A 24,614-nucleotide genomic window follows, 5' to 3' on the forward strand; every position below is an offset into this window, starting at 1 on the left:
ACTATAGCTATTATAACTACATTATTTAGATTATAAGTTATGCATAATTATTAATTATATAGATTATATACATAATTTTGTGTATTTTATTTAATTAATGCGATGAATGGGCGAGAGTATGCTCCACTATCCCATTTAAGGCAGGAGAGGGGGAAATGGGGCAGGAACGGTTGTAAAAAATTTTTGTGTGTCCTGGCATTTGATGGCTATGATTTGGCAAAAAAATTTTATGCGGCTCAGATCATATATTGTAACTCGATTTTCACGCTATGTATGGGACACACAAAAAATTGTTCTAAGGTGACGTCGTGTGCAAAGAAAGTTACACCGTGTGCAATCAAAGTTACGCACAGTAAAAAATGTAAACAATCGATAAAAATAGTTACACTTGCAACCGTTTGTACCCCTTATCCACGAGAGGGGGGAGGAGGGGAGAAAAATCCCCCGTCCCTGTCCTCATCCACACCCCATTCCTCCTCTCACAGGCATTTACTTGTATTGTCATCCCTGTATACTTGACTCTCCTATTATTAAAATAAATATTTGATTGAATGATCGGCAAATTTGTCCCTTCACTAAGATTTGTTCTGGAAGCTAATTTTGGCTCTGACTATATAACATCAGCCAAAGCCACAACTATTGTATTCATGATTTTGATGATTCTCAACTTTTCATTAATGGTCTTAATTGTTGTGATAGTTCGTTAATATAATCATTAGTCATATAATATTAATATAAGGATATTTCATGAAGAAGGGTGGCTAAATTTATTATTTCAATAATATTACTTATTTTCTTAAATTGTGTGGAAAAAGGATTAAAATTTAAAATTAACAACGGGAACGAGATGATTATTCATACATTAACGATAATATCGATTTTTGACCCAAAAAAATAAAAAAGCGCAGCAATTGAAATTGGATTATTACCGCTATGCAAAGTACCCCTTGTAGAGCCCGCTCAACACGACGACCACACCCCCCCACCAACCAAAAAAAAAAAAAACACAAAACAAAAACCCAATCCAACAAAAAAAAAAAAAAAAAAAAAACTGTTTTTGACCATTGATAGCCTTCTTGACTTAGAAAGGACTAGAACAATTCTCTGTATTCGCCACTCTCCATCACTTTGCTGCATATCTTTTCATCATGAAAGCAACCGATCATCCAAATTAGGGCTAATACTCTATTATAACAAATAGTTAATTTTTTTTTATAATCTTATCTTTTGAAATTCTTTCGATCAGAGAAAATGTCTGCTGGGCTTCATCGATCTTCCAGTGCTTCTTCCAAGAATGCCCTTCCTCCTCAAGAACTCCTTGACGATCTCTGCAGGTTAGATAAAGCTAATCTTTTTCTTGAAAATTTGCTTATTTTAGTCTATATTGTCGTTGTGAACGCCAGCATCGGGTGTATATTTTCTGGGTTCTTGTAGAATTGCTGAAAAATTAAAAGTAGAAGAGGAAGATTTGCTATAGCCGTTACTGAAAATATATATGATTAACTGATGTAAGGGTGCGCCTATTGGAAAAATCATGGAATTAAGGACAGGAAATTTGTAAATATTTCTGCAATTCTGGACCAAACAGGTTGTGCATAGCCTTTCTGCCCTTGGCTGGTTGGGTGCTATTAGCTCTACACCTGAAATGAGAGCATAAACTGTGTCTTTTTGTGGTTCTAGAAACATTGTTATATTATGCGAAGCTTACACAGAGCCACCGCGATAGTGTTAAAATTAGCTAAACTCGAGGGCTTCTTTGGATTTAATTGTGACTTGGTCCTTGATCAATCGAGGTGCCTATAACTTTGATTATAGAAAGAAACTCTTTATTCTTTTTGGTTTATCTTATTGTTTCTGTGAACAAGCATTAGTTAAAACAAAATTAAATGGCAACGTTGTGACTTTAGAAATGTGAAATCATGAAAAAGGGATTCGGGGTAATCAAGAATATGGTGCTGAAAGAGAACTTTAACATGGTTGTACAGAGCATAATGTCCTATTACGTTCAAATATTGATGATATTTCTGAAGGCTGGTTGCATAAACATCCTTCTAGTTTGAGTGTAATCAGCTTTGTGAGCATATCTGACATGATCTTTAATGATAGTTTGAACTTGTTCCTTTCCTGCTTGATTTTATTTTGCTTTCGAATGACATGCTTCTGATGAACTATTATTTGTTTCTACTAATTAATTATATTTCATTGCAGTCGGTTTGTTCTGAATGTGCCGAAAGAGGACCAACAGTCATTTGAGAGAATTTTATTTCTCGTAGAATATGCTCATTGGTTTTATGAGGACAATGCCATGGAAAAGAACCCTTCATTGAAGTCATTCACTTTAAAAGAGTTTACTTCATTAAGTATCCTTTTCTCTTTGACTTTTCTGGCTTCCTATTTTCTTAGTTTGCCTGATCTAACCACACTATTGAATTATTTTGATACTATCCTATGTTATATTTTACACATTGGAACATTTTTTATTTTCCTTAATCTACTACAGTGTTTAACAGTTGTGATGTTTTAAAGCCATATGTTGCCCATATAGATGATATATTCAAGGACTTCACCTCGTACAAGGTTCGAGTTCCTGTAACTGGGGCTATTATCCTGGATGAATCTTTTGAAAGGGTGAGACTTTTGTATAACAAGCATTTTGATCCGTCTTTATTCCTAAATAGTGGAATATGTCTTCAAGGGAATTACTACTACACATTTTGTTGGTTTTAGAGTCTTCATTTTGAATTAGTATATGCATTCTTGTACAACTTATAATGATACTACATTTAAATTTGTTTCAAGCACTGGCAAAACCACAGTAAAGTTTGGGGGGTGGGCAAGATTAGTAGAGATGTGCATATAAGAAGGTACCCTTGTATATTTTAAAAACTTTGGAGGAAGTTTAAAGTTCTTAAGGGGATGTTGAAGGGTTTATAAGATTTGGGGGTCAAATTCTAATTTCTACTAGGATGTAGGTTGGAAACTTTAATAAAGGGCTATGAAACTATTTTAGAAATCTCCGGTGGGGGAGTGGGGGTGAAGGGGGTGCTCCCCGCCTTTAGATCCAGCAGCAGTTTCAAGAGTTCAACACCTTTCAGATTGAATATGTTTGTTCTTCTTTGACCGTGAGATGAAGCCCAAAAACTATCAATCTGACTCTTCTGAAATATTGTATTGTGATTGTCCTTGTATTCAAAATAAATAAATTTCTAGAGTCAATAAGTTGTAATGCAGTTGCTGATTTGCAACTTGTGCTCAATTTCTTCTGTAGTTAATGAAAAATTGTTAGGCAAAACAGTATAAAATACTGTTGGTAGGCTGGACTCAACCCTCCTAACATGGGACGAGACTTTTTTGTTTCAGGTTAAGAAAATAGGAGGGGATTTAGTGTGTAACTGTATCTAATTTATAGCGCCTAAGTGCCAAATTTAGAACCATTGACTGTGAAAAGCTTTTGACTTTTTCTTTATATTACAGAAAAGAAGGATGTGTATCAAATTAGATGCAACTTTTCGAATTGCTATTTAGAATAACAGAAAACAAAAAATAAAAAGAATTAAGCTTTTTCAGTGGACCCAAGAGGAAATTGTGTTTGAGAAGCAGGGTTGGAAAATTTTACATCTATTCATTTCATGGCCTTCTGATGTGCACTCTAATTCTCTTCTGAATAAAAGCTTGTGTGGTATGTTTTAAAATAATACCTGTAGGTAAGTCAAACATCTAATATCTCAAGGTCAGAGGTCTAGTTTGGATGACAAGTGCTGTACAGTAACATGTCATTAGACATCAATGAGGCATGAAGTTTGTTGTACAATTTTATTTGGTAGTGTTCATTTTTTATTTGGATGTTGCTTTTCTGTAATCATGAAGTTTGTTGTACAATTTTATTCGGTAGTGTTCACTTTTTATTTAGATGTTGCTTTTCTGGAATCACAGTGCTTACTAGTGAAGGGATGGAAAGGGACAAGCTGGAGTTTTCCGCGTGGGAAAAAGAATAAAGACGAGGAAGACCACACCTGTGCTATTAGAGAGGTATGCATGTTTTCTTCCTGATTTTTTTATAACTCTCTGAGTTTGTTCCTGTCCCAAGTTCTCTATTATCCAATTCCATAACAAGTATTATTTGGGCCATGTGGCTCAGATTTGTAAAGGGCAACTTCCCATGCCCCTCTATCATTATGTGTGAAAGAATCTCTATGTATGAAGGTGAATTTTTATGAATCGCCGTTTCGGTATTTAGTCAAGCTTCTGGAACCTTAGGGATTTCTGTCATGAGTTGGGGTTTTTTTCTGTGATTCCTTGACATTCAAATTACTTGAATATCTTTAAACATAGTTTTCATTGTGCTGTACAGAGAGTTGTAACCTACAATAAATACTATGGAACCTTATTTATCATATTCAAAAACATATAACAGAGGCGTGTACTAATGACAATAGTAATCTGATTCTTGATCCAGAAACCAGTTTAAAAGCTATGACCTAGGTGCACAAGGCTTGAGCTTAAGATTGAATTTGATTGTTTGATACTTTGGGCATATGGACTCGATTTGAACATTGTTTTCTTAGAATGGATTTGAGCATTTGCAGTGGACTCCAAAGTTTAACTTCCATTCAATCATGAATGAGTTCTTAAAGATCATCTTTTTCTTTGGTCAAAATTTACTTTGTGTGGTGACTAATGTTCATTTGAGAAGTTTCCTAGATAAATGTTGATTATTTGGCATATTTGCTAACAAAGCTTTAAAGCCAAGTTCAAGGTCTCTACTGAATTTCCTCGTTGTTTGAGTCAAGTGCTATTACTTGGGTGCTGACCAAGTAAAGTATACTATAAATAGATTGGTGCCATATGAAATGAAAATAAGTGAATTTCACACAAAAGGTGAGAAAATTTTTGCTGGGGTGAGAGGAAACTCAAGATTTGGGCTTGGCATGGATTCTTGTTTGTTATTCCTCTCGTGATAATGAGAGTTCTGGTTGTGATCTTGGGCAATTCATGGTATGTTGTGTTGTTGGTGTTGTATCCTTGAGTTGTTTTCTTCTTTGTGTAGCAACTTAGAGCCTGAGTCTTACTGTCTTAGTTTCATGAAGCGTTTTGAGGGTCATCTACACAATTAAGGCAGAGGCCGGTTTATGTTGAGTATTAATTTCGGTTTGAGCAGAGCTTGATTTCAATATTACTGTCTACCCATGAAAGGGGAGACTTATTAGGATCATTTTTAGTCTAGTATTGTCCCACATTGGTTTGGGAGGGATAGATAATTTGCTTAATATATATGTAAGGACCCAAGATACATTGAGCTTTTAGGTGAAAGTTGGGTTCTAGCTTGTGCACTGGGTCTCTTTAGTGGGCTTCTCAAGTAATTTCTTCTTAATAAATTGCTATTAGAGCACAAATACTTGGGAATCAATAGTATAAAAATTAATTGAAGGAAAAAATAGATCAAAATACAAGTGACACAAAATTAACGTGGTTTGGCTTAATGACCGTGCCTGCAGTGCAGGAGCATGGATGCCCTTTGTGATAAGACGAAAATACATTTAACTATCTAACTCGTTTCCCAGGCCATGAACCCATGTAGCTTTTCTCTCGTGTACCAACAACTCTCTGGCACTCTCTTTTGGAACTCACTTGTGTTTGTTGTAAAATACCAACCCATCTATAATAGAATACATTACTCAGTTACTGGTCAAGTAATAAATTTTACCAAAATAACTATGAATTGTTCTAGAGATCTTGACCTTAGCTTTACTAACTTGATTAACAACAACTTAATGGAACCTCACTACCCACAGAAAGTAGATGTCAACCAAAGAAAGAATGAGCTAATTTCCTAAGAGCTGTTCAGTTCTTTTACTGGACATTGTGTTTATGCAGATATAGCTTCAGATTTGGGAAAAAGAAAAGCAAAGATCTCGAGTAAATGCAGTTGATTTCAGTATAAGTTGAATTTAGATAGACCAAACATGTCGGTGTTTCCCTCACTGATATATATTGCTATGTCATTGGATTGCTATGAAATGGAGTTATCCTTTGTCCTTCCTTGTGAACTGAATGTGCATTCTGATGTGTGTTGATAAATTTACTGAGGACCTGGAAAAAGGCCACTTTACTAGATTTTCTTTCTGTAGGACTTCTATTCCTTGTACTTGTGTACTTTTATGTATTTTTTTTAATTAAGGAAAGTAAAAATCTTGGACCAGTTCCTTCATGGATTTTGGGTAGGTCAAGCCCCAAGCCAGGTATTTAACAGGAAAGCTATTTTAGAAGTTACCATTTGTCCTACAGGGAAGGGAATCCTATCATTGACTTCATGTAGGAATAATGTTTATGATAATGGCCATTTAGCAGAATAGAGAGATAAGAATATTCTTTTCTGTCTCTGGGCCCATTGCTGTAGATAATATGCGTTCTCCAAGGTTTTATGAAGCAGGGAAGCTTCTTGGTTATAATGATTGTTCTCAAGAAAAGTTTGTTTCTTTATTACTTTAGTACCATCACGTCTCCTGCTGATCTTCCTAACTTGTTTTGCTATCTTTGATGTAGGTCCTTGAGGAAACAGGTTTTGATGTCTCAGAACTTCTTAACAAAGATGACTATATTGAAATGATATTTGGTCAGCAAAGAGTACGGCTATATATAGTTGCTGGAGTAAAAGATGATACTGCTTTTGCCCCACTTACCAAAAAAGAGATTAGCGTATGTGGTTCTACTGTTAAGAGTCTTGAACCGATAATATTTTGAAAATTTGTTGATTTCATTTCTCCTTATGCATGGAATTTTACGTGTGGACGTGAATACTCTTTCTTGTATAATGCAGATTTTATAAACTTCTGGCTTCTCATCTTGTTGCCTCTTCTCTCGTAACCGGAAAGAAGTAAAGGGATAGAAAAAAATTAGCACTTTCTTTTGTTACGGACCTTGTTTTATTGTAACTAGGGCCAAAAGTATTTTTCTTGCTCCATTTTCCGAGCACTCGACTTGTTGTAAGATTCAACTTCTTGGCATCCAAAAACAGTAAAAAAGACGAGTCCTTCTTGTCATACATTTACTTGTTGAGTTGTTTGGCTTTTAGTTGAATTTTTTAACAAATCAAATAGATATCTAAATCAGTTTTCCAATAAGAGAATGAAAGGCTAGTAGATAATGACTTGCCTTCTTTGTTATATTTGGCTGTTGGAAGTCTTTGTCCTGTTTGATTGCTATTTGCGAACTTCATCATCTGCTTTCAGACAAGTGAAATCTTTTATGCACTGGTATATTTATGGTGAAGCACGATCTAATTACTGGATTTCACATGGGAACTTGCTGCACCCCCCAAACAGCAATGGTACATGTGTAGTTTTGTGTCAATAATTCTATCAAATTCTTAGGGATTTGTATTTGGAATTGTGTAAATTCTTCTCTTTCCTATGTTACTTTGCTACCTTCCATACAGCTTCTGTCTCTAGTGACACAAAAGGAATTTGCTTTACATTTGTAACTACACATATGTATAAAAGTTACATCTGCTACAAATATGTGAAAGTGCTGTAATTTAGAGCTAATTGGTTTCTATTTGGCTGTGATGAGATAATTATGTTCAATGTTACTCTGTATTTCTTCTTTTAGGAAATAGCATGGCAACGACTTGATGAACTTCAGCCAGCAAATGATGATGTTATATCCCGTGGCATCACTGGGTTGAAACTATATATGGTTGCTCCATTTTTAACGTAAGTATTTTGAGAATTTTGAATATTTTGTTATCCTCATGTTCGTTTCCATACATATGAAATACTTTCTTTCAGATATCTGAAAGCATGGATATCAGCAAATCAGCCTCCAGTACCACCCAGATCTGACAGGCCCTTGAAAGGTTTTCCCTCTTTCTTTTCATACACATGAGCAGACACTCTTCCTTACATGTGCATATGTATGCTATATATATATATATATATATATATATATATATGCGTATATGTGTGTTTGTGCGCCTGCTTTGTGTCGTGCTGTGTTTGTGTTTATTATGTATAGATAAACTTAAATGTTGCACTTGCAGATAATCAAATATTGAGATTGGTTATTTTAGAATCCAATTTTAATAGGAGAAACAACCTTCGCCTGTTGGGGCCGCATGGTATTAGTCATGAATAGAACTTTGTTGAAAGATGATGGTTAAAAGAAGTTGTCTTTGTTGTCACAGATAGAAGTTTTTGGTTATTTCTGCCTTGTAAGAATGCGTTGTTTCACATCCAGGTGGAAAATTGGGAAATTGTATTATATTTATTACGTGAGAGGTCAAAATATAGTTGCAATGATGTGATGCTCACTTCTTCTACTTATTCCATATGGAAGGCATCAGCGTGTGGAAGGCAACGAGCAGTTCTACAGGGAGCAGCTCTGCGGTCACTGAGAATCAAGTTAACAAGTCAACATTGGATCCACGTCCCCCTGATACAGGTCCTGGCAGGAGCTTCAAAAACTTTCGATTTGACACAGCTAAGATATTGCACGCAGTGGAAGCTGCGTTCACTATGTAATTTGGCCAATTCCTTGCATCCTGTTGTTTCTGTGCATATAGTCTGGTAATATTGGCCTCCGCAACGTTAGTTTCATTCGCCATAACATCCTACTTTAGCTTCTGCATATTTTGCATGGGCAGATTCGTAGTTGCTACATGTACAAAGTAGATTCTTGTACATATCCCTTGACGGGCTCTAGACTATTTCCTTATTTTTTCCCTTGTAGGACACTAGAAATACTAGGCCCATTGGAGAGAATGAAACAGTTGGTAGCTTTCTCGATTTCTTGTATACGTCCATTCAGGGTTATAATAGTAGTGAACTGCTATAACTCTTTTGGATAAAAGGGGGCTGCCCATGTTTGGGCTTTTGGTCAAGAGTTAGAGTAGGAGAAGAAATTAACTATGGACCACAAAAAAAAAAAACTCTCTTCCAAAAGCTCTATTACTAGTCCGACTGATCTACTGAATGTGCTAGGCTTAATGGTGAGTCTGGTGACTTAATAAGACTCGAACTGTCAAAGGCAATTTGATTTGGTGAGTCAAAAGTTATGGAAATAAAAACAGATACGCATGATATTCGATTATAAAAAATTGGAAAATAAAATACAGAAGATATGAGATTAAAAAAAATTAAAGTTCTATCTAAACATTGGAAAATTTTTAGGGAGATGACTAGTTAAATATAAAAATAAATTTTGAGGAGTGCATTTCCGAAAAACTACTCCCTCTAACCCACAAGTTAAAAGTCATTTTTTTTTGGAAAGTCAACTTTTTAAGAAGACATGTAATCATTATGTCCACATAAGGTGGTATTGCATGAATTAACATGTGTAATCTTTAAATTTACAACATCTACTTGGTAAATGGGTATTGGGATTTTATAAAAAGTAACTTTTTAAAATGGTAAAATTGAAAAGCAACTGATATTTTGTGTTGACTTTGAAATAGAGAAGGGAGACTTTTATTTTGAAACATAAAAAAAAAAAAGTGAAAACATGATACAAATAATGAAACAGTGGGAATAATTGGTATCCAACTAGACGGACCCTAAGCTAATGAAAAACGTGGATGCGAAGCATCTTTTAACCAAGTCATTCTGATCGTAATTCCTAAACTGATAGTACTTCATTCTCCTTTTATTATTATTATTATTATTATTTGATGATTCTCATAAGATAACAATTGCAAATAATTACTATCTTACTTCCTCAGCTAAAAAAATCTGCCATCACCGTTTCAGAATCTAGTAAATTGTGAGCATGTACCAGAACTAACCTAATTAGACCGATTGATGCATCATAGGTTCGTTCAAGGTCGCTTGTTGAATTTCAACTTCCGAACGAACAAGAGGAGAATTCCTGAATAGTAAATACTATCAATATGGCATGTCAAAATTTTTGAGTCGTCTACCATCTGATAAGTTGATAAGCTTACTAAAACAAACACGAATACCTGACAAGATGCGCTTTAGTATTAAATCTGCTGAACGCCAAAGGTTGCAGAGAAAAGTCTCCCCGGTGATTACATCGATGGCCGATGGTGACACCTGATGAAAGGAGAACTTAGCATTCCAGTTTTTCGTTGGTTAGCATCACATGGTATAATTTATGTCCTTTGTCTTGTCTGTATGAAATATAGAGCACCGGCTCTAGCCCCGGTGATTACATCAATGGCGGAAGGCGATACCCGTTGAACGGAGAATTTGGCATTCCAATTTTTCGTTGGTTAGCATCACGTCCTGTTAGAGGGTATCTGAGTTCAATTCCAGTGTTGCCAGTGATGCCCAGCTATCTTCAGGTTATGTCCGAAAGACCAAACAAGTGACTAATTTAAAGGATCCATGATATCAAACTGCTCAAATACTTTAATAAAGATTATCCAAAACAGCACTTAGTAATTAACGCAAACCACTGCTATTCCTACACGGGAGGAAAAATAAAACACTAGAAACTGAAATCTACTTTAAAAACTTATAGAATTCCACCCAGTACAAACACTACGGTTCTGCATGACTTCTGGCTGACTTTAAAGCTATTTCAAAGCCCCCAGTCCCCATTAATCTCCAGCACAGCTTTCTGGTTTCTGCATTCCAGGTCCCGTCTAAGGTGTTGAGCAGGCTGGAGAACCAACAGATACCTTTAGAACTGGTAACTCAACTCGAACTGGCAAAACTTCAGAACTTGGTTTGATGCTAGAGCCTGACGGCACCTCAACAGGAATTGCTGGAGCTTTAGAAAGCATTGGCTCCTGAACTACACCGGAAATTGCCTTGGCACTTATCGGGTTCTCTATCTGAGTTTGGGGAACTTTAGAACCTAATGGCTCCTCAAATTTAATAACTGGAGGTTTGGGAAATGGTGGCTGCTCCTCAATGGCTGCATCTAACAAGGATAACTGCTCCAGCCGAACAGGTGGAGCAGAGTAACTGGGAATTGCCTGCCTTAGGCAAACAGGCGGAGCCATACCTGATGTTGGAGGCCTCATCAGCCGAGGAGATTGAGAAGGTGGGGGAATTGGTGGCGAAGAGTAAACAGGAATTGCATTGCGAATAGTTACTGGTGGTGCAATTCTCTGGTGAGGGCTAAAATGTCGGATGGGAATGTAGGGTGCTGCTCCAGCTGCAGGGAACTTTTGACACCTGTACCAATGGCTCTCTGTGGGTAGTGAGAGATTATTATTAACAGCAGGACTTGATGGCTGGCCTTGAGTTGTCTTAGGACAGATCACCATCTCATTTACGATCCCCATAGGGGATCTGCTTTGAGGAGATATTTTCGAGCTTATTGAACTGGAGTTTGCAGCTGCCATGACAGCTCTATTGCGGGCTGGTCTTGGACATATAAAGGGAAGGATTTTGGATGATGCAGCTGGAGACTGCATTGAAGTTGGAGGTTTTGTGTTCTGTGTTGGAAATCTAATTGGAAATGTTTCTTTTGCCAACCTTGCCTTAAAAAGGTACTTCTGCAAGGCCCGTGCTACAGTTACATGCTCCTGCTCGTCATTCTTCACCTTTTCTGAAGTTGAAATCTCAGACTGCTGCACCACTGGACAGATATAGGAAAGGCATGTCAAGCAGACTTTACAGGCATCTAAAAGTACAGTACAGAAAGTCAAATATAAATATACAGAAGTGCAGAAATTTGACAATATGATCTGAATTGTAGCAGTTTTAGGGATGGTCAGTCAACTGAAACAAACATCCAAGGGTCAAGCCTGCTGGAAACCAAGTCAAAGGAACTACAGAGCTGCATACCTGAAATAGCAACCACCACACAAATTTTGCACTTTCTTTTAAAAGTGCCTCGGTGAATAGCAGGTCCACTAGTTCAATTGCAATAATTAACCAGATAATAAAGGCAGATAAAAAGAAAGAGCAACATTCACAGAAGACAATCTTATGGTCACATATTACTTGGGATAAATTGCAGAGACAATTTATTAAAAATTTGGAGTTCTAACCAGAACCATATTCTCCTATTAAAAATTGTAGTGATGCCACTTATAAACCTAGTGAAAATTCAAATAAGACCAAAAATAAAGATTCCAATGTATGACAATGTCACTATACTGCCATAACAAAGCACACCCTGTAGTTCTATGTATTAGCCTATTAGGCTCACTCCAGGAATCCACACACAAAAAAAAAAAAAAATGGAATGCTTGTGATACATTTTGGTGTAGCATTGCCAAAATAAAGCTCTCACTTCCAAGCAAAAAACAAAAGATAACAATTCATATTTTTGTGATCTGCTGTAGTTAATGCCCAAATTCTCAAGTTTTAAGAGATAAAAACTGCCAGAATGCCAAGAAGACAAAGCAATATATTTTCCAGAGCCTTTGGCAGTCTACAGGGCATCCTGTTCTAATACTGTTAAGTTTTGTCAGAGTTGTGCATATAAGATAGGAATTAGAGGGTTTGCCTTATTTCTGGGATCGCTTAAGTTTTGGTCTTTTTCCCTTCCCCCCTTTACCAAATAAAACCCAGATAAAAAGGTCAGGTGGCTGTTAATTAACATTCAAATTGTATAAAATCACACTGGATACAATATCTCATAAGACATGTTGTTCTCCTCTACTTGTATGTTACGTGCAAATTCTAACAACTTCTGCATAACACTAAAGCAGGGAATTGCAGTGTAATATTTGTAGATCCTAAAGTCCAGCCAATTCACTCTTTATCCTCTAAACAGTAAAAGAATTAAAAACAATTCCAAACAAATTCAATCTTAACAGCAATTATCAACATGGATTTAGCTGGCTCACTTAATTTCAGAGATGTCCAAGCTGCCATGGCTGCATTCTTTTCAGCTTGCTTCTTATTCTTAGCCGGTTCACCAGTAAATATTATTCCTGCCAACTCTACAGTGCATGTAAATACAGGTAGGTGTCCCAGGCCTGATCTAAAAGTTTCATAAACTGGCAATGATGCTCCTACTCTTTGAGAAACCTCCTGCAAGAGATTCTTATATACACCTGTCTCATCCTGCAAGTTACAAATTGTAGCACACTTAATCAAATATCAACTTATACAATTCGAAATCCCACTTGCAAAAGTAAAATCTGATGCAGTTGGAAGCACGTAAAAGAAGCCTTATTAGTATAAACTGTATAGCACATCAAGTAAGATATCGTGTATTATTGTTTCATAATAAGAGTCACAACTATCTATGACAAGTACTGACTGTGGTAACTGATAGATGCATTGAAAAAGATCTTCATAATTCAGTAGCAAATGGTCAGGCAGAAAAATTTCAGAAGCAAGGAGTTCTAGGTTGCACGGCAAAAGCACATTCATTTGTTGGAATCCAACAAATTTGTTTACAGAATGAGATGAAAAGGACAAAACATAAAACTTAGTCACACTTATATGCTAGGAATCTAGGGTTTTATCGCTATAGTCTCAAAATTCAATTCTCACTTGTGATTTTATAAAGTTCCAATTGCTCTAGTGAAGCAATACATGAACAAAGAAACCTCTAGCAAGTAAAGACAGGAAAGATTAACCATCATAGATTGAGCATCTTTGTCCCCAGCTTCCAGTTAACCCAGTAATCTATATATAAGACAAGAACCCAGGACTCTTTTTGTCTACATCTCTCACAACTTAACAAGATGTAAACCGCCAGTAGAAGTGAGCAACGGAAAACATAAGGTGACTTTTGTTTTCAATTTTATATTCCTAAGGAGCTCAATTCATCAATAGCTCTTTTCCAACCATAACTGCTAATGTTGTAAAGCATGGCAGGAATGAAAATAAATTATGCACAAATAGAGTAAGTTGCATAAGATTGTCCAATTTCTAAATCCAGGATCTCCCCTAACCTGCCCTTAGTGGCATTAGCAGAACCACTTGACGTTCGACACTTCCTCCCCCTCTCCTGCTCCTCCTTCCAAGTTTTCTTCATCCTATTAAAAGCATTATTCCATTTATGGTTTTTTAATTCAATCACTTTATCAAAACCACTCAATTTGAAAACATCAATATCATCCCCCACTATGATGAACAACATGGACTCAATCTTAACATGCAAAACAAGTAGCTGATTTGATAATTGTTCAACTAGTTCTAGCCGTCTGATCCTTCTATGTCTCAAACCAGAACTATACTTGTCATTTTTTTTTTGGGGGGGGGGGGGGGGGGGGGGGGGTGGCGTTTCAAGTGGGGTTATTTATTATCAGCTTCAGGCATTTTAAATTATTACTAATTAAAACCAAGGGTTTTGGCACATGAATCTGTATCATATGTTTAGCACAGTAACTTACATATGAAAGGTTAACAATATTGCCCACCTAACCATAGGGAACTAGCACCACCCCTCTTTAGGGGCATGAAGAGGCAGAGAATATCGGCAGGTAGACATAAATTTGGAGTAGTCACCCGACAGCTTACTTTCATTATGATCATATTGGAAAATGAAATATTCAGTGTATATGCAAATATGAGGGAGAAAATAGGCAAACAAAATTTGTCGCACAATCGTATGTGTATAATTGAAGAGCTAGGGTGGCAAATGCACTCTCCAAAGCCTTGTCCAAGGCATCAAACTTCTGTATTTTGGAGCTTAGAAATAAAGAACGATACAAATATCAAAAGTAGAAAAACAGAAAAAGACATTGTCACTGGTATGAGTCAGAAATCCCGAGAGCCATGGTAAAAAGGACTTCTGGAGACTCACCAAAATCCTAGCAGCCAGTGAGCTGAAGGGTTCACTGCTAGCAAAGGCTTTCAGAGCAACCTCAGCAGCAGAATGCTCAGCCTGGCGAAGTGTGGAGCAAAAGTTGGGGCTCTCAAAATTTTCACCATTAAAGTTAACTATGGCCTTAAAGCGAGGAGCGTGATCTGGACCTTCTCTTACAAAACTATATGAGGGGAAGTTGAAGCAGCTCTTTTGAGCAAGCACATGTAGTCGATTCTTATACATCACTATGCAACTAAGAGAAACTTCAAGACGAAACAAGAGGTTTAGCTAGTGACTGGAACAGTGAGCTCAAATAACTAAGGCCAGAGATTTATGGTTCATGTTACACATACAAAGCCTTTATATAGAGAAAGGCAGTACTAGACGTTGGATAGAGGAGCGTAGGAAAATAAAAGCTTACCAAGAACAGAGATTGCGAGGCAAAGCACAGCGCTTAGTTGTTTGCATTTGTTTTGGATTGGAAAAGGCAGGACCTCGTGACAAAATGTTGGTGTGGCTGGCTGTAAATTTTAAATAGTGGCTGAGTATGACGGTGTTTTAATTCGACTATTAAGTCTGCAGATATCCTTAGTGGAGAGTGAGCAGGATATTGCGTTTTCAGAAGTATTTTAAATCTGAAAACATGCAGGAAAGGAAATTTCCTTTCAACATTAATTCCTCCGAATAAGTAGAAAATAACTGAGTAAGTACATAAATGATAGTTGAGATTTATCCCTTTCCACTACTTAGAGAAACAATAAATTAACAAGATTTGCAATATTAATAACAGGTACATAGCACAGGATAAGACTGTAGTGGGCCTATCGGCAATCTGATCTTAGTTGTACTACTGATAATACAGCAAATGTGTTCTAATGCTTTTTTCACCCCCTTGATATTTTGGTACTCCTAGATGTTAATTACCCATCATATTTCTGCTTTTCTGAATTGCTTCATGAGGCATATTTTGGATATTCATGTTTGATTTCTTGTACATGCATGTTTGTGCTTGTGTTTGTATGTGTATATCAGAGAGAGAGAGAGGGGACGGGGTAACAGAAATTGTCACCTATGATTCGCTATGCGGATGAAAAAACTAACATTTTCTCCCATTTTAAGACATTTCATAGAAAAGTATGAAAAGAACTCCGACTCTTTTAAGGACATGGGTATAAATAAACCTATTTGGAGGCAAACAATTTGTAAATCTTGTTCATGTTTCTTCATGCGTTAGAAGAAAAAATCCAAAATTTTCATTTATATGAAAAGTTTGAAAAGTCATTTTGAATCCTATAGCAACTTAAAAATCACATTTTGTAATATAGAAACAATTTCAAGGAAAACATACAACAAAATTTCAAGGTGAACATATGATAGAATACAGTTATTTATCTTCCACTAGTGTGCAGTATCTTAAAATTTAGCACTGTTCACATCTTTTTGGGCATACTCTAGAATAAAAAAGAAAAGTGTCAAAGAAGTAACATACAGTCATTTATCCAGATGCCCTGATCCTAAGTTCTTATCTTCCTCAAAAAGACAAAGGCAGATTATTTACTCTCATAACAATTCTAATTTGAATCCAATTTACAAGAACCAAACTGAATCTTAAAAAAGATATAACACAGTCAATTATCTATCCTCATCCTAAATTCTTATCTTCCAGAAGTAAGAGAAAAATCATTACTTTCTTAACAAATCTAATTGAGCTTTGAATCAAAGCAATACTCATTTCAAAATAATACTAGAATCTAAAGTTTACTCGCTATCCTGCTTTACTCAATCTCCATTTCTACTCATGTTTGAAGAATTCCCCTGCATAACATTTTAGCAAAAACACTCCAATTGAAATTTTCTTTATAAGTTCCAGATAATCGAAATTTGAAAGCCCTTCCCCAAGTTGTTAAATTATTTTTGAGCGCTAAGTTGTTAAATTGATAAACCTAAAATTTAGCTTTCGGAAAATTGACGCTATCCTATGGTAAATTTAGCTTTGAGAAATGACTATCCACCAATCTATGAATGACTGTCTATATGAAGGAGCACTCAAACAGATGCAGCCATCAAGTGCATTTACTTGAGATACCAGTGCAAACACTTCAGATTTAAGTGGAAATGAATTACCAGTTACAAATGGCTGTCTCTGTTGTTTCTGTTAGGTCTCTAGATCGCCCATAAACAAAATCTCTTACAGTTTCTTATGTGCTTCCTTATTTGGAGAGTGTGGTTTCATATGTGTACCTAATTTTTCCTACTGGGGCAGGATATGCCCAAATAAGCACATAGAAGGAGAGCTTTAAAATTCTGGACTGCTTAAGTTCCAATGTTCTGCATGAAATTTTCAAGTTTGATCTAGAAGATCCTTGAAATCCAAATCTCAAAAAGTCCGAAGAATAGATTTGCCAATGTCTACATTCAAGAACAAGAAATCAGGCTTTTCAATGAATGTCAAAACTCAACAAAACTATACACCAAAAGGCCATTGAGCTGAAGCATCGTCAACCCTTTCTTAAGCCGAAAACCTTGTACATCTGAGCTGAGGCATTTGTGGCAGAATAATTTTACACCATACAATGAGGAGAATATTGTGGAATGATTTGACAAGAAGTTTCAATAGCATCAAATCGATATCTCCATGCAAAGAAGAATCCAAAAACACTTTGACTAAAAGACTGAAGTCATTTGTCCCTGCATTCATGTGTCTTCAACTATTTGAAAAGAAAATTTTCGTGCAATGGAATTTACATATTGCATCTGTTATTATCACACTTGGCCATAACAGTTTTACATTTTAACTTAAAAGGCAACGTCTTCAAAGATTTTGACTTCATCCATCAAGTCCACTCAAGCTACAGATGAAACTGTATATACTTTGATAAATACTCAACAAAAATTTCAATTCAGGCCAAAAAGAATGATACAATGATATAGGCTGCATAACAATCTTCTTCTGAGATTCATTCCAATAATTCTGTATTGGATATAAGTAATATGTTCCAATTTTTTTTTTTAAACGATAGTAACCTACATCTATGTTAAAGAATTTTTTTATTCCGAAATGTTAATTTTGTCACTTAAGTGTCACGTACCAAAGATTTTTGACTTTTCACTCAACGAAGCCACAGAAATAAAAAGGCATCTTCTAAAGTATTCTACTTAATTGACATTGGTTTCGGCTCCTCCATGTCTTTTTTCCTGATATACTGGGAAATCTTGAAAAGAAACAATCAGAATATCCAATGACAGCCAATCACGAGGTCGTCTCAATTCTAAAATGTGCAGACAGATACAACAATAAAGCATAGGAAAATGACACTAGTTAAATCTCCGAGTGCGTCTTAGTAAGTCTTGGCATTCCCGATACCCCAAATTATATTGACTGTCATTGACAAGCCACGTCGCAAAGAAGAAAAAAAGAATAGGCCTGGACAGATTCTCAATGTGAATTTACCATTGAGCTAATAGCCCATTGTGCGAGCCTCCCACAGGGGCCCACTATGCTCAAAGCCAGAGAAACCGAATCCCTCTCTTTCCCTTTTTGGCCCCCATGTTGCCACGCCAGGGGGCGGGGGGGTGGGGCACAGGGACGTATGTATCTACCTGCTAACTGTTACAAAAGAAGCCTACTAGGAAGTAGACATGGTTAGTTATTCCCAAATTATGCAACTTTTTCCATAGCTTGACTCCAGCCTGAGTCTCTGAGATAGTTATTTGAACGATATCCACCGGACACTAATGAACACCATTTTTGGCACCCAAAATAATTTAGAGCTTGTAAAGGAGGTACATTAACAGATATATTCATAAATCTCAAATTATAAATTCTGAAAATTGAGTAAGGGGAAAAGTTTCACCCCCACTATCTGATTAATTTAAAAGGAAAATGAGTGAAGTTACCAATTTCTCTGATAGATACCCCCTATAATGCACACTAAGAAGAGACCTAAGGATAGCAATGCTTAATAGTCAACATAATAAGTAGGGTTAAAGTTGGATACACCTAGCCAATTTCTAGCTCCTTTACTAACAGAAGGCTCATGCAAGTGTCAACTGTAAGAAATGCAAGTCACACAAGCCTCATGCGCACAATACATACTCTAGGGTATGTGAACCTCCGCAGCTAGACATTTCAAAACATATAGGCACCCAGAAGCAAAAACAATCATCTGTGATAGCAAATACTCTATAGCACCCGTCAGCAGACTGGGCAAAAATACATAAAGCCTCGAATACGGAAAAAAAGAAAAAGAAGAAAGAATGAAAGCCACAGCATTTTCTCATGTAAGTACGGTTTCACAACAAATTGGCATGAACATCCACAATGCACACAGTGACTAAAAATCACCAATTTCACTCTCCCCATTTTCATTTCCGCTCTAATATTGCAAACTGAAAAATGAACTAGCACAAAGTCACCATAGCAACAAGCATTTCAGCATCAGAAGCAGACGGAAGAAATTCATCCAAACAAAAACAAAGGAAAAAAAATCCAAAACCCTAGCTAACGGCTGAGCTGGAAAAAAACTCACCAGAATTCTGGCGGCTAAGGAGTTGGAAGGTCCACGGCCAGCAAGCGCGTTAAGAGCCATCTCCGCGGCGGAGTGCTCCGCCTGACGAAGCGTGGAGCAGTAGTGTGGACTCTCAAACGTCTCGCCATTAAAGTTAACGGTAGCCTTGAAACGCGGCGCGTGATCCGGACCTTCTCTTATACACGTATAAGACGGTAAATTGAAGCAGCTCCTCTGCGCCAGCTCTTGCAGCTGGTTCTTATACATTTTCTATCCCAAAATTTAACTTATATTAACCAAAAATGAAACTATAATCTTCTCCTCCTCTTTTCTGGAAGATTTCTAGAGTTTGCTCAGATCATCCGTGATGAAATGAGATCGAAAGAGCTTGGAGTTAGGTTTCCACATAATGTGTGTGTGAGTGTGTGAAAAGTAGCAAAAACGAAGTGAAAGAGTGAGTTGAGGACTCAGCGAGCTGAGGAGAACTCACTCGGGGAGGAGCAGCAAGTCCCGAAGGAGAGAGGGCTGAATTTGACCTCTCTCTCGCTGGTGAACTTTAAAAATGACGAAAGTCCGGAGAAAAGTGCAGCGCTTCTCTTTGTCGGTATTATTTAATGTTAATCTCGAACTCGGGATGGGATACCATGCGGCAGTATGGGTGATGGAGAGGTTCATTCTGCCGTGGATCGACCAGTCCGAGTTGATGGAACCGGACTTGTAGGTTGATCTGAGGGCATTTAGAGGTCAATCGTGGGGAGTAATGCAGGAGATATTAGCTGAAGGAGTAGTTTGAGTTTAATAAAGAGATGCGGTTTTACTGGGGGAGGGTATTTAATAAAGTGACCGGTAATGACTAATTACTGCTGTAAATGCGTCGGAAGTAGGGCTGTGGACCTTCTATCCTCAAATTAGTCTCTATGATTTGTTTGGATTGCTTCATATTTTCCCAATTTTATTTGCTTACATCATCTTTACAATTTCCAATACACCTTTTTATCTTCCCAATATCGTTTTATCTCACATACATCATGTCACAAAAAGTGCTACAGTAAAAATATCTCAAATAATCCCAAATAACTTACAATCCAAACAGACCATCTATCCCCTCTGTCGCTTCTGTATACAGCTGCCACGTGTTTCTAACATTTTGATAAGGCAAACTTAAACAACTCAATAATAATTGATTGATAAGTTTACTCAAAATCAATTAAAATAAATAACTCAAAATTTTTGTTATTTTAACAAAAAAGAGTCTTATTAACCATAAACGTATAAATCAACTAAAACTCTTCTTTATTTTTTACTCCAAATCATTTTTTTCTTAAAACCTAACAAGTATTTTAATTTGAGTTATTTGTTTTAATTGATTTTGAGTAAACTTGTTAATCAATTATTATTGATTTGTTTAAATTTTGATTATTAAAAAGTTAGAGATATGTGGCAGCTGTACAAAGAAGAAACAAAGGGGATAGAGACTAATTTGGGGACAAAAAAATCAAAGTCCAGAAGTAAGGGATATCTAAATTTTTATGGGAACAATTTCTACAATTAGTATGATAATTATGATTTAAGGGAAAGCTACTGGGTTAAGTGATTACAACATCTTAACCATGAGATTTGATTTGTGCATTTGTTTTAAAATTTTACGTGATTTTCTTATGAAAAATTTTTATATTTTTCGTAAATACATTTTTTGCTTTACATATATCAAATTATTATAATATATTTTTTTACCAAAAAAAAAACTCTACAAAATGACATTCCAAAGAATGCGTTGCTGGACAATTTGTTTGTACTGCAAGTTCTTATAGAAAAATTCTCTCAATACATTTTTCAATCGCTCTTTCATTATCACACACATTCTTATAATATATTTTTCGACAAAAAATTGCGATCCAAACGAGCTATTCTTTCTTTCTTTTTTTTTTTTTTTTTTTGTCCACTAATTTTGATAGCAATCACCGGCAAATGGCACTTCAAACAGTAGCAGCCCTAAGAATAGCTAAACACCTAATCCAAAGAGGTCCGACTGTGACAAGTCGCCTCTACTAGGCTTATTTATAATGACCAAGCCTCTTGCGTCCTTCATTTTCTCTCCTCTCCTTTTCTTTTTCCTTTTAGATCAATATTTTTTTATTTATTTTGCTGAACATCAAAAACTAAATATAGCTTGTGTTACTATTCTGAGTCACTGTTCGGAGGTATTAATTTCTCAATTGTCATGTCAATTTTCTTTTCTTTTGGAAATTATGTGTTCCTTCCAACATACACAATCACATGCACCTTTGGATGTACGTGACCCTTTTTTTTGGGTGAGTGGGTGAAATAAATACCATGCACGAATAATAGTCGACAACATATGCACCGTAAAGAAGTCAAACTCCATCTAATGTGGTGAAGCTTAAGTCAATTTATTGTATTGCCATAATTTTGACACCTCGAAAGTTGAGAAGCAATTAGAAATTACAACAACTGGAATAGTTTGCTAACCATTTTAGGTAAATTACACTAAAGCCTTCGTGTAACGGTAGTTACAGTAACTTGAAATACCAGCACCTTGTGTTTTGTTGTACCAAACGTGGAGATGATTGAACGATAGAAATGGGGATTTAAGTTACGCTTTGATTACGAACTTGTTTGAATTGTTTTTTATTTTTTGTTTTTGTACAAAATTATACTGTAATGATTTGATGTATGTAACATAAAATGATAATTGAAAAATACGTTCACCGATTAAATAATTTTTTTTAAAGAGAAATGGCAATCCAAACAAAATTTAGGCCATGTTTGGTGAAGTTGAGTTTTTGCCAAATTTGTCTTTTATCGGTCAAAAAATTTCTCGAAGTTTTTAAAGTGCATATTTCAAAATATCTAAAACACACAAAAAAATTTTCCTTCATTTTTTCTTCTTCCACCTCAATCGACCACCATCTTCGCTATGCGACAACCTCTTCTAGTGCCGGCCACCTCTTTTTTTTTTTTTTTCTCTCCTTTTCCCTCCTCTGCCACCCTCCTCATTTGCCAATCTAGTTGCGAGACCAAATTGCGTGGGGGAAGGGGAAGGGAAAGAGGAAGAGAGGAGAAGAGGGGATGAGAGAGGAAAAAGGGGATAGAGAAAAGCAAAAAAAAAACAATTTTTTGTTCCAGCTGTTGTAACTTCCAGTTGGGGGAGGGAGAGGCGGCGGGGAAAGGGGAGGAGAGGGGGAGAGGGAGAGGGAAAAGAAGGGGAAAGAGAAAAAAAAAATTTATTTATGTTGCCGTAACTTCCGGCATGCGGAGGGAAAAGGGGAAGGGGAGGGGGAGAGAGAAGAAAAAAACTTTTGTTTCTGCTGTTGCAACTTCCGGCGGAGAGAGGGGGAAGGAATAAGAAGAAGAGTGGAAAGAAAAGAAAACAAATTTTCCATCTTAAAATTTTTTTCACATTACAGTGAGTTATAGTAAAATTTTAGATAAACACTTAAAAATTTATTTACCAAACGAAGCATAATTTCATATTTTTAGTATAAGTTATAGTAAAATTTTAAATAAACATCCAAAAAATTTATTTACCAAACGAAGCGTAATTTCACACTGTCATTATCTATGCATAAAGAGGTACCGGTGACAAACCGAGAGAAGTAGAAATTGGGCTTTCCTGGACAGCGCTTGCCGTTGGCAAGTCCCGAAGAGATGGGACATTGTACATTTTAATATAGCCCATCTTTTTTTTTTTTCTGAAGATATTGCCCATCTTCAATTACGCTTGAAGACTACAATCTGCTTTCTGGATGACGTGACCTTTGGTTTTTGGTGCTTTCCAACTAAATTACACTTGGGCTTTAGATTGAACATAGCCCATTTTCAATTTGACGGAAAAATTATATGCATATCAAGCCTTTTATCTAGGATCGAATAGCACCCCCAGGGGTCGGGACACCGTCCGAGGGTTCTCCTATCTCTATCAAGATTGCAAATTTTTTTTTATCGTTGACAGGGTTGCAAATTTATTTGACTTATTTTTTATCACAACTTGACAAGCCAGCAAATAAGAACAGCAAGTCGCAAGAGGTGTCCAAAACCCTTTTCGTAATAGAATAGGATTTTAAAAAAAGGTTTTTATTTATTTATTTATTTTTGTTCCTGGTAACAAGAGAGGAGTTGCATCTACTAAAAATGTCATAGAGTAATTTTACAAAGCCATAGACTCCTAAAAGTAGGGATGTAATCGAACCGAGCTGCTCGCGAGAGCTCGGTCAAAAGCTTGACTCGAACTCGGTCAAACCGAGTTTGAGTCGAGTTCGAGCAGCTCGATAAGGCTGTCGAGTCGAGTTCGAGCATCCAGAAGTGATGCTCGAAGGCTCGACGAGCCTTATCGAGCATTTTAATTTTAATTATTTAATATTTTTAATTTTAATTATTTAATATATCATTATTATAAAATTATCCTTATAACCAAAAGAATTGTCGAATTTATGAAATGTTTCAAATTATATAAAAAATTTTAAAAGGGCAATAATGTCTTTTTGCTTAAAAAATATCAAGAAAATAAAATTTAATAACTCGAGCTCGAGCGAACTCAATAAGGCTCGAATGGATTCGAGCCCATACGAGTCGAGCTCGAGCTCGAGCACCCTAACTGTATGTCGAGTCGAGCTCGAGTATGGCGATACTCGAGTTCGACTCGACTCGATTACAACCCTACCTAGAAGCATTCTTAAGGTTTTTTACATGTAAAAAGGGATTTACAGTTGAACAAAGCAAAAATCCTCATTTAATTTCACACTCTTCTTGTCCAAGGCATCCGCACACCTATTTACCTTCCTAGAAACATGCTTAATTGAAGTTTGCTTGGAACATTACCAAAAACCATCATGAAAGTAACAAACTTGCAAGTTGAACTGGAAAGCTAATTGCTAGAAGAGACAGATAAAAAAAAAAGACTCACATGATCCACACGAGTAAAAGTGAAATTACTCTCCAATTATTGAGTGTAACCACTTAAAATAGAATATTGTGTACCAAGTATATTTCTCTTTTATGTTTAAAATAAATTTTGTATACACTATCAATATATATGATTTTTTGTACACTAACATATTTACATTATACTGATGTACAAATTATAGTTAAATTAAAACTCATCATTTAGATTACAAGAATTCAGTAATACACGCTTTAATTGTTGTAACATTTGAGATCGGTATCTATTCTCCAAAATCAAAGTTGTGCATCACGTGTCTTAATATTTGGGGATGGGAGTGTTTTTCAAAAACCAGTTTTCAAAACAATAAAATTTTTAAAAAGTACTCTAAAAGGTAATCTAAATATAGTTAAAATTTTTTAAAATTTTAAAAAATATCTCAAAATATATTCTAGAAACTCTTCTACTCTTAAATATTTTAAAATATTTTTAAAAAATATTCCAAAATATAATTTTAAAACTCT

At 36.0% G+C, this 24,614-nt stretch overlaps 2 protein-coding genes across 4 annotated transcripts; one reads left to right on the forward strand and one right to left on the reverse strand.

Annotated features, from left to right (window-relative positions):
* Window positions 1-1,083: 1,083 nt before the first annotated feature.
* LOC140035010 (mRNA-decapping enzyme subunit 2-like) lies at window positions 1,084-8,783 on the forward strand. Of its 3 annotated transcripts, none has more exons than XM_072074230.1 (8): window positions 1,084-1,334; window positions 2,209-2,360; window positions 2,501-2,628; window positions 3,934-4,029; window positions 6,544-6,696; window positions 7,609-7,712; window positions 7,788-7,855; window positions 8,335-8,783. In XM_072074230.1, exons 1-8 carry the CDS (start codon window positions 1,252-1,254, stop codon window positions 8,517-8,519), a joined length of 969 nt encoding a protein of 322 aa, XP_071930331.1. In that variant the 5' UTR covers window positions 1,084-1,251; the 3' UTR covers window positions 8,520-8,783. The 3 variants fall into 3 exon arrangements, with proteins under 3 accessions (XP_071930331.1, XP_071930332.1, XP_071930333.1); XM_072074231.1 differs by having other exon boundaries at window positions 8,236-8,461; XM_072074232.1 differs by lacking the exon at window positions 6,544-6,696.
* Window positions 8,784-10,344: 1,561 nt separating this feature from the next.
* LOC140035011 (double-stranded RNA-binding protein 2-like) lies at window positions 10,345-19,948 on the reverse strand. Its single transcript, XM_072074233.1, has 3 exons — window positions 19,212-19,948; window positions 12,767-12,986; window positions 10,345-11,547 (listed from the first exon to the last, which is right to left on the reverse strand). Exons 1-3 carry the CDS (start codon window positions 19,455-19,457, stop codon window positions 10,604-10,606), a joined length of 1,410 nt encoding a protein of 469 aa, XP_071930334.1. The 5' UTR covers window positions 19,458-19,948; the 3' UTR covers window positions 10,345-10,603.
* Window positions 19,949-24,614: the final 4,666 nt, after the last annotated feature.

Source organism: Coffea arabica, chromosome 2c (assembly GCF_036785885.1).
Source record: "Coffea arabica cultivar ET-39 chromosome 2c, Coffea Arabica ET-39 HiFi, whole genome shotgun sequence".
In the NCBI taxonomy this organism is placed as follows: Eukaryota; Viridiplantae; Streptophyta; class Magnoliopsida; order Gentianales; family Rubiaceae; genus Coffea; species Coffea arabica.

What these genes read in the sequence shown, in the direction of transcription:
- LOC140035011 (XM_072074233.1), bottom strand. Translation starts at nt 19,457, where the DNA reads ATGTATAAGAACCAGCTGCAAGAGCTGGCGCAGAGGAGCTGCTTCAAT. An exon ending in CCTTAGCCGCCAGAATTCTG is followed by an intron (nt 12,987 to 19,211) that starts GTGAGTTTTTTT and finishes TGTAACTTGCAG; the next exon opens with GATGAGACAGGTGTATATAA. An exon ending in TTGGACATCTCTGAAATTAA is followed by an intron (nt 11,548 to 12,766) that starts GTGAGCCAGCTA and finishes ATATCTGTCCAG; the next exon opens with TGGTGCAGCAGTCTGAGATT.
- LOC140035010 (XM_072074230.1), top strand. Translation starts at nt 1,252, where the DNA reads ATGTCTGCTGGGCTTCATCGATCTTCCAGTGCTTCTTCCAAGAATGCC. An exon ending in AAAAGAGTTTACTTCATTAA is followed by an intron (nt 2,361 to 2,500) that starts GTATCCTTTTCT and finishes AATCTACTACAG; the next exon opens with TGTTTAACAGTTGTGATGTT. An exon ending in TGGATGAATCTTTTGAAAGG is followed by an intron (nt 2,629 to 3,933) that starts GTGAGACTTTTG and finishes CTGGAATCACAG; the next exon opens with TGCTTACTAGTGAAGGGATG.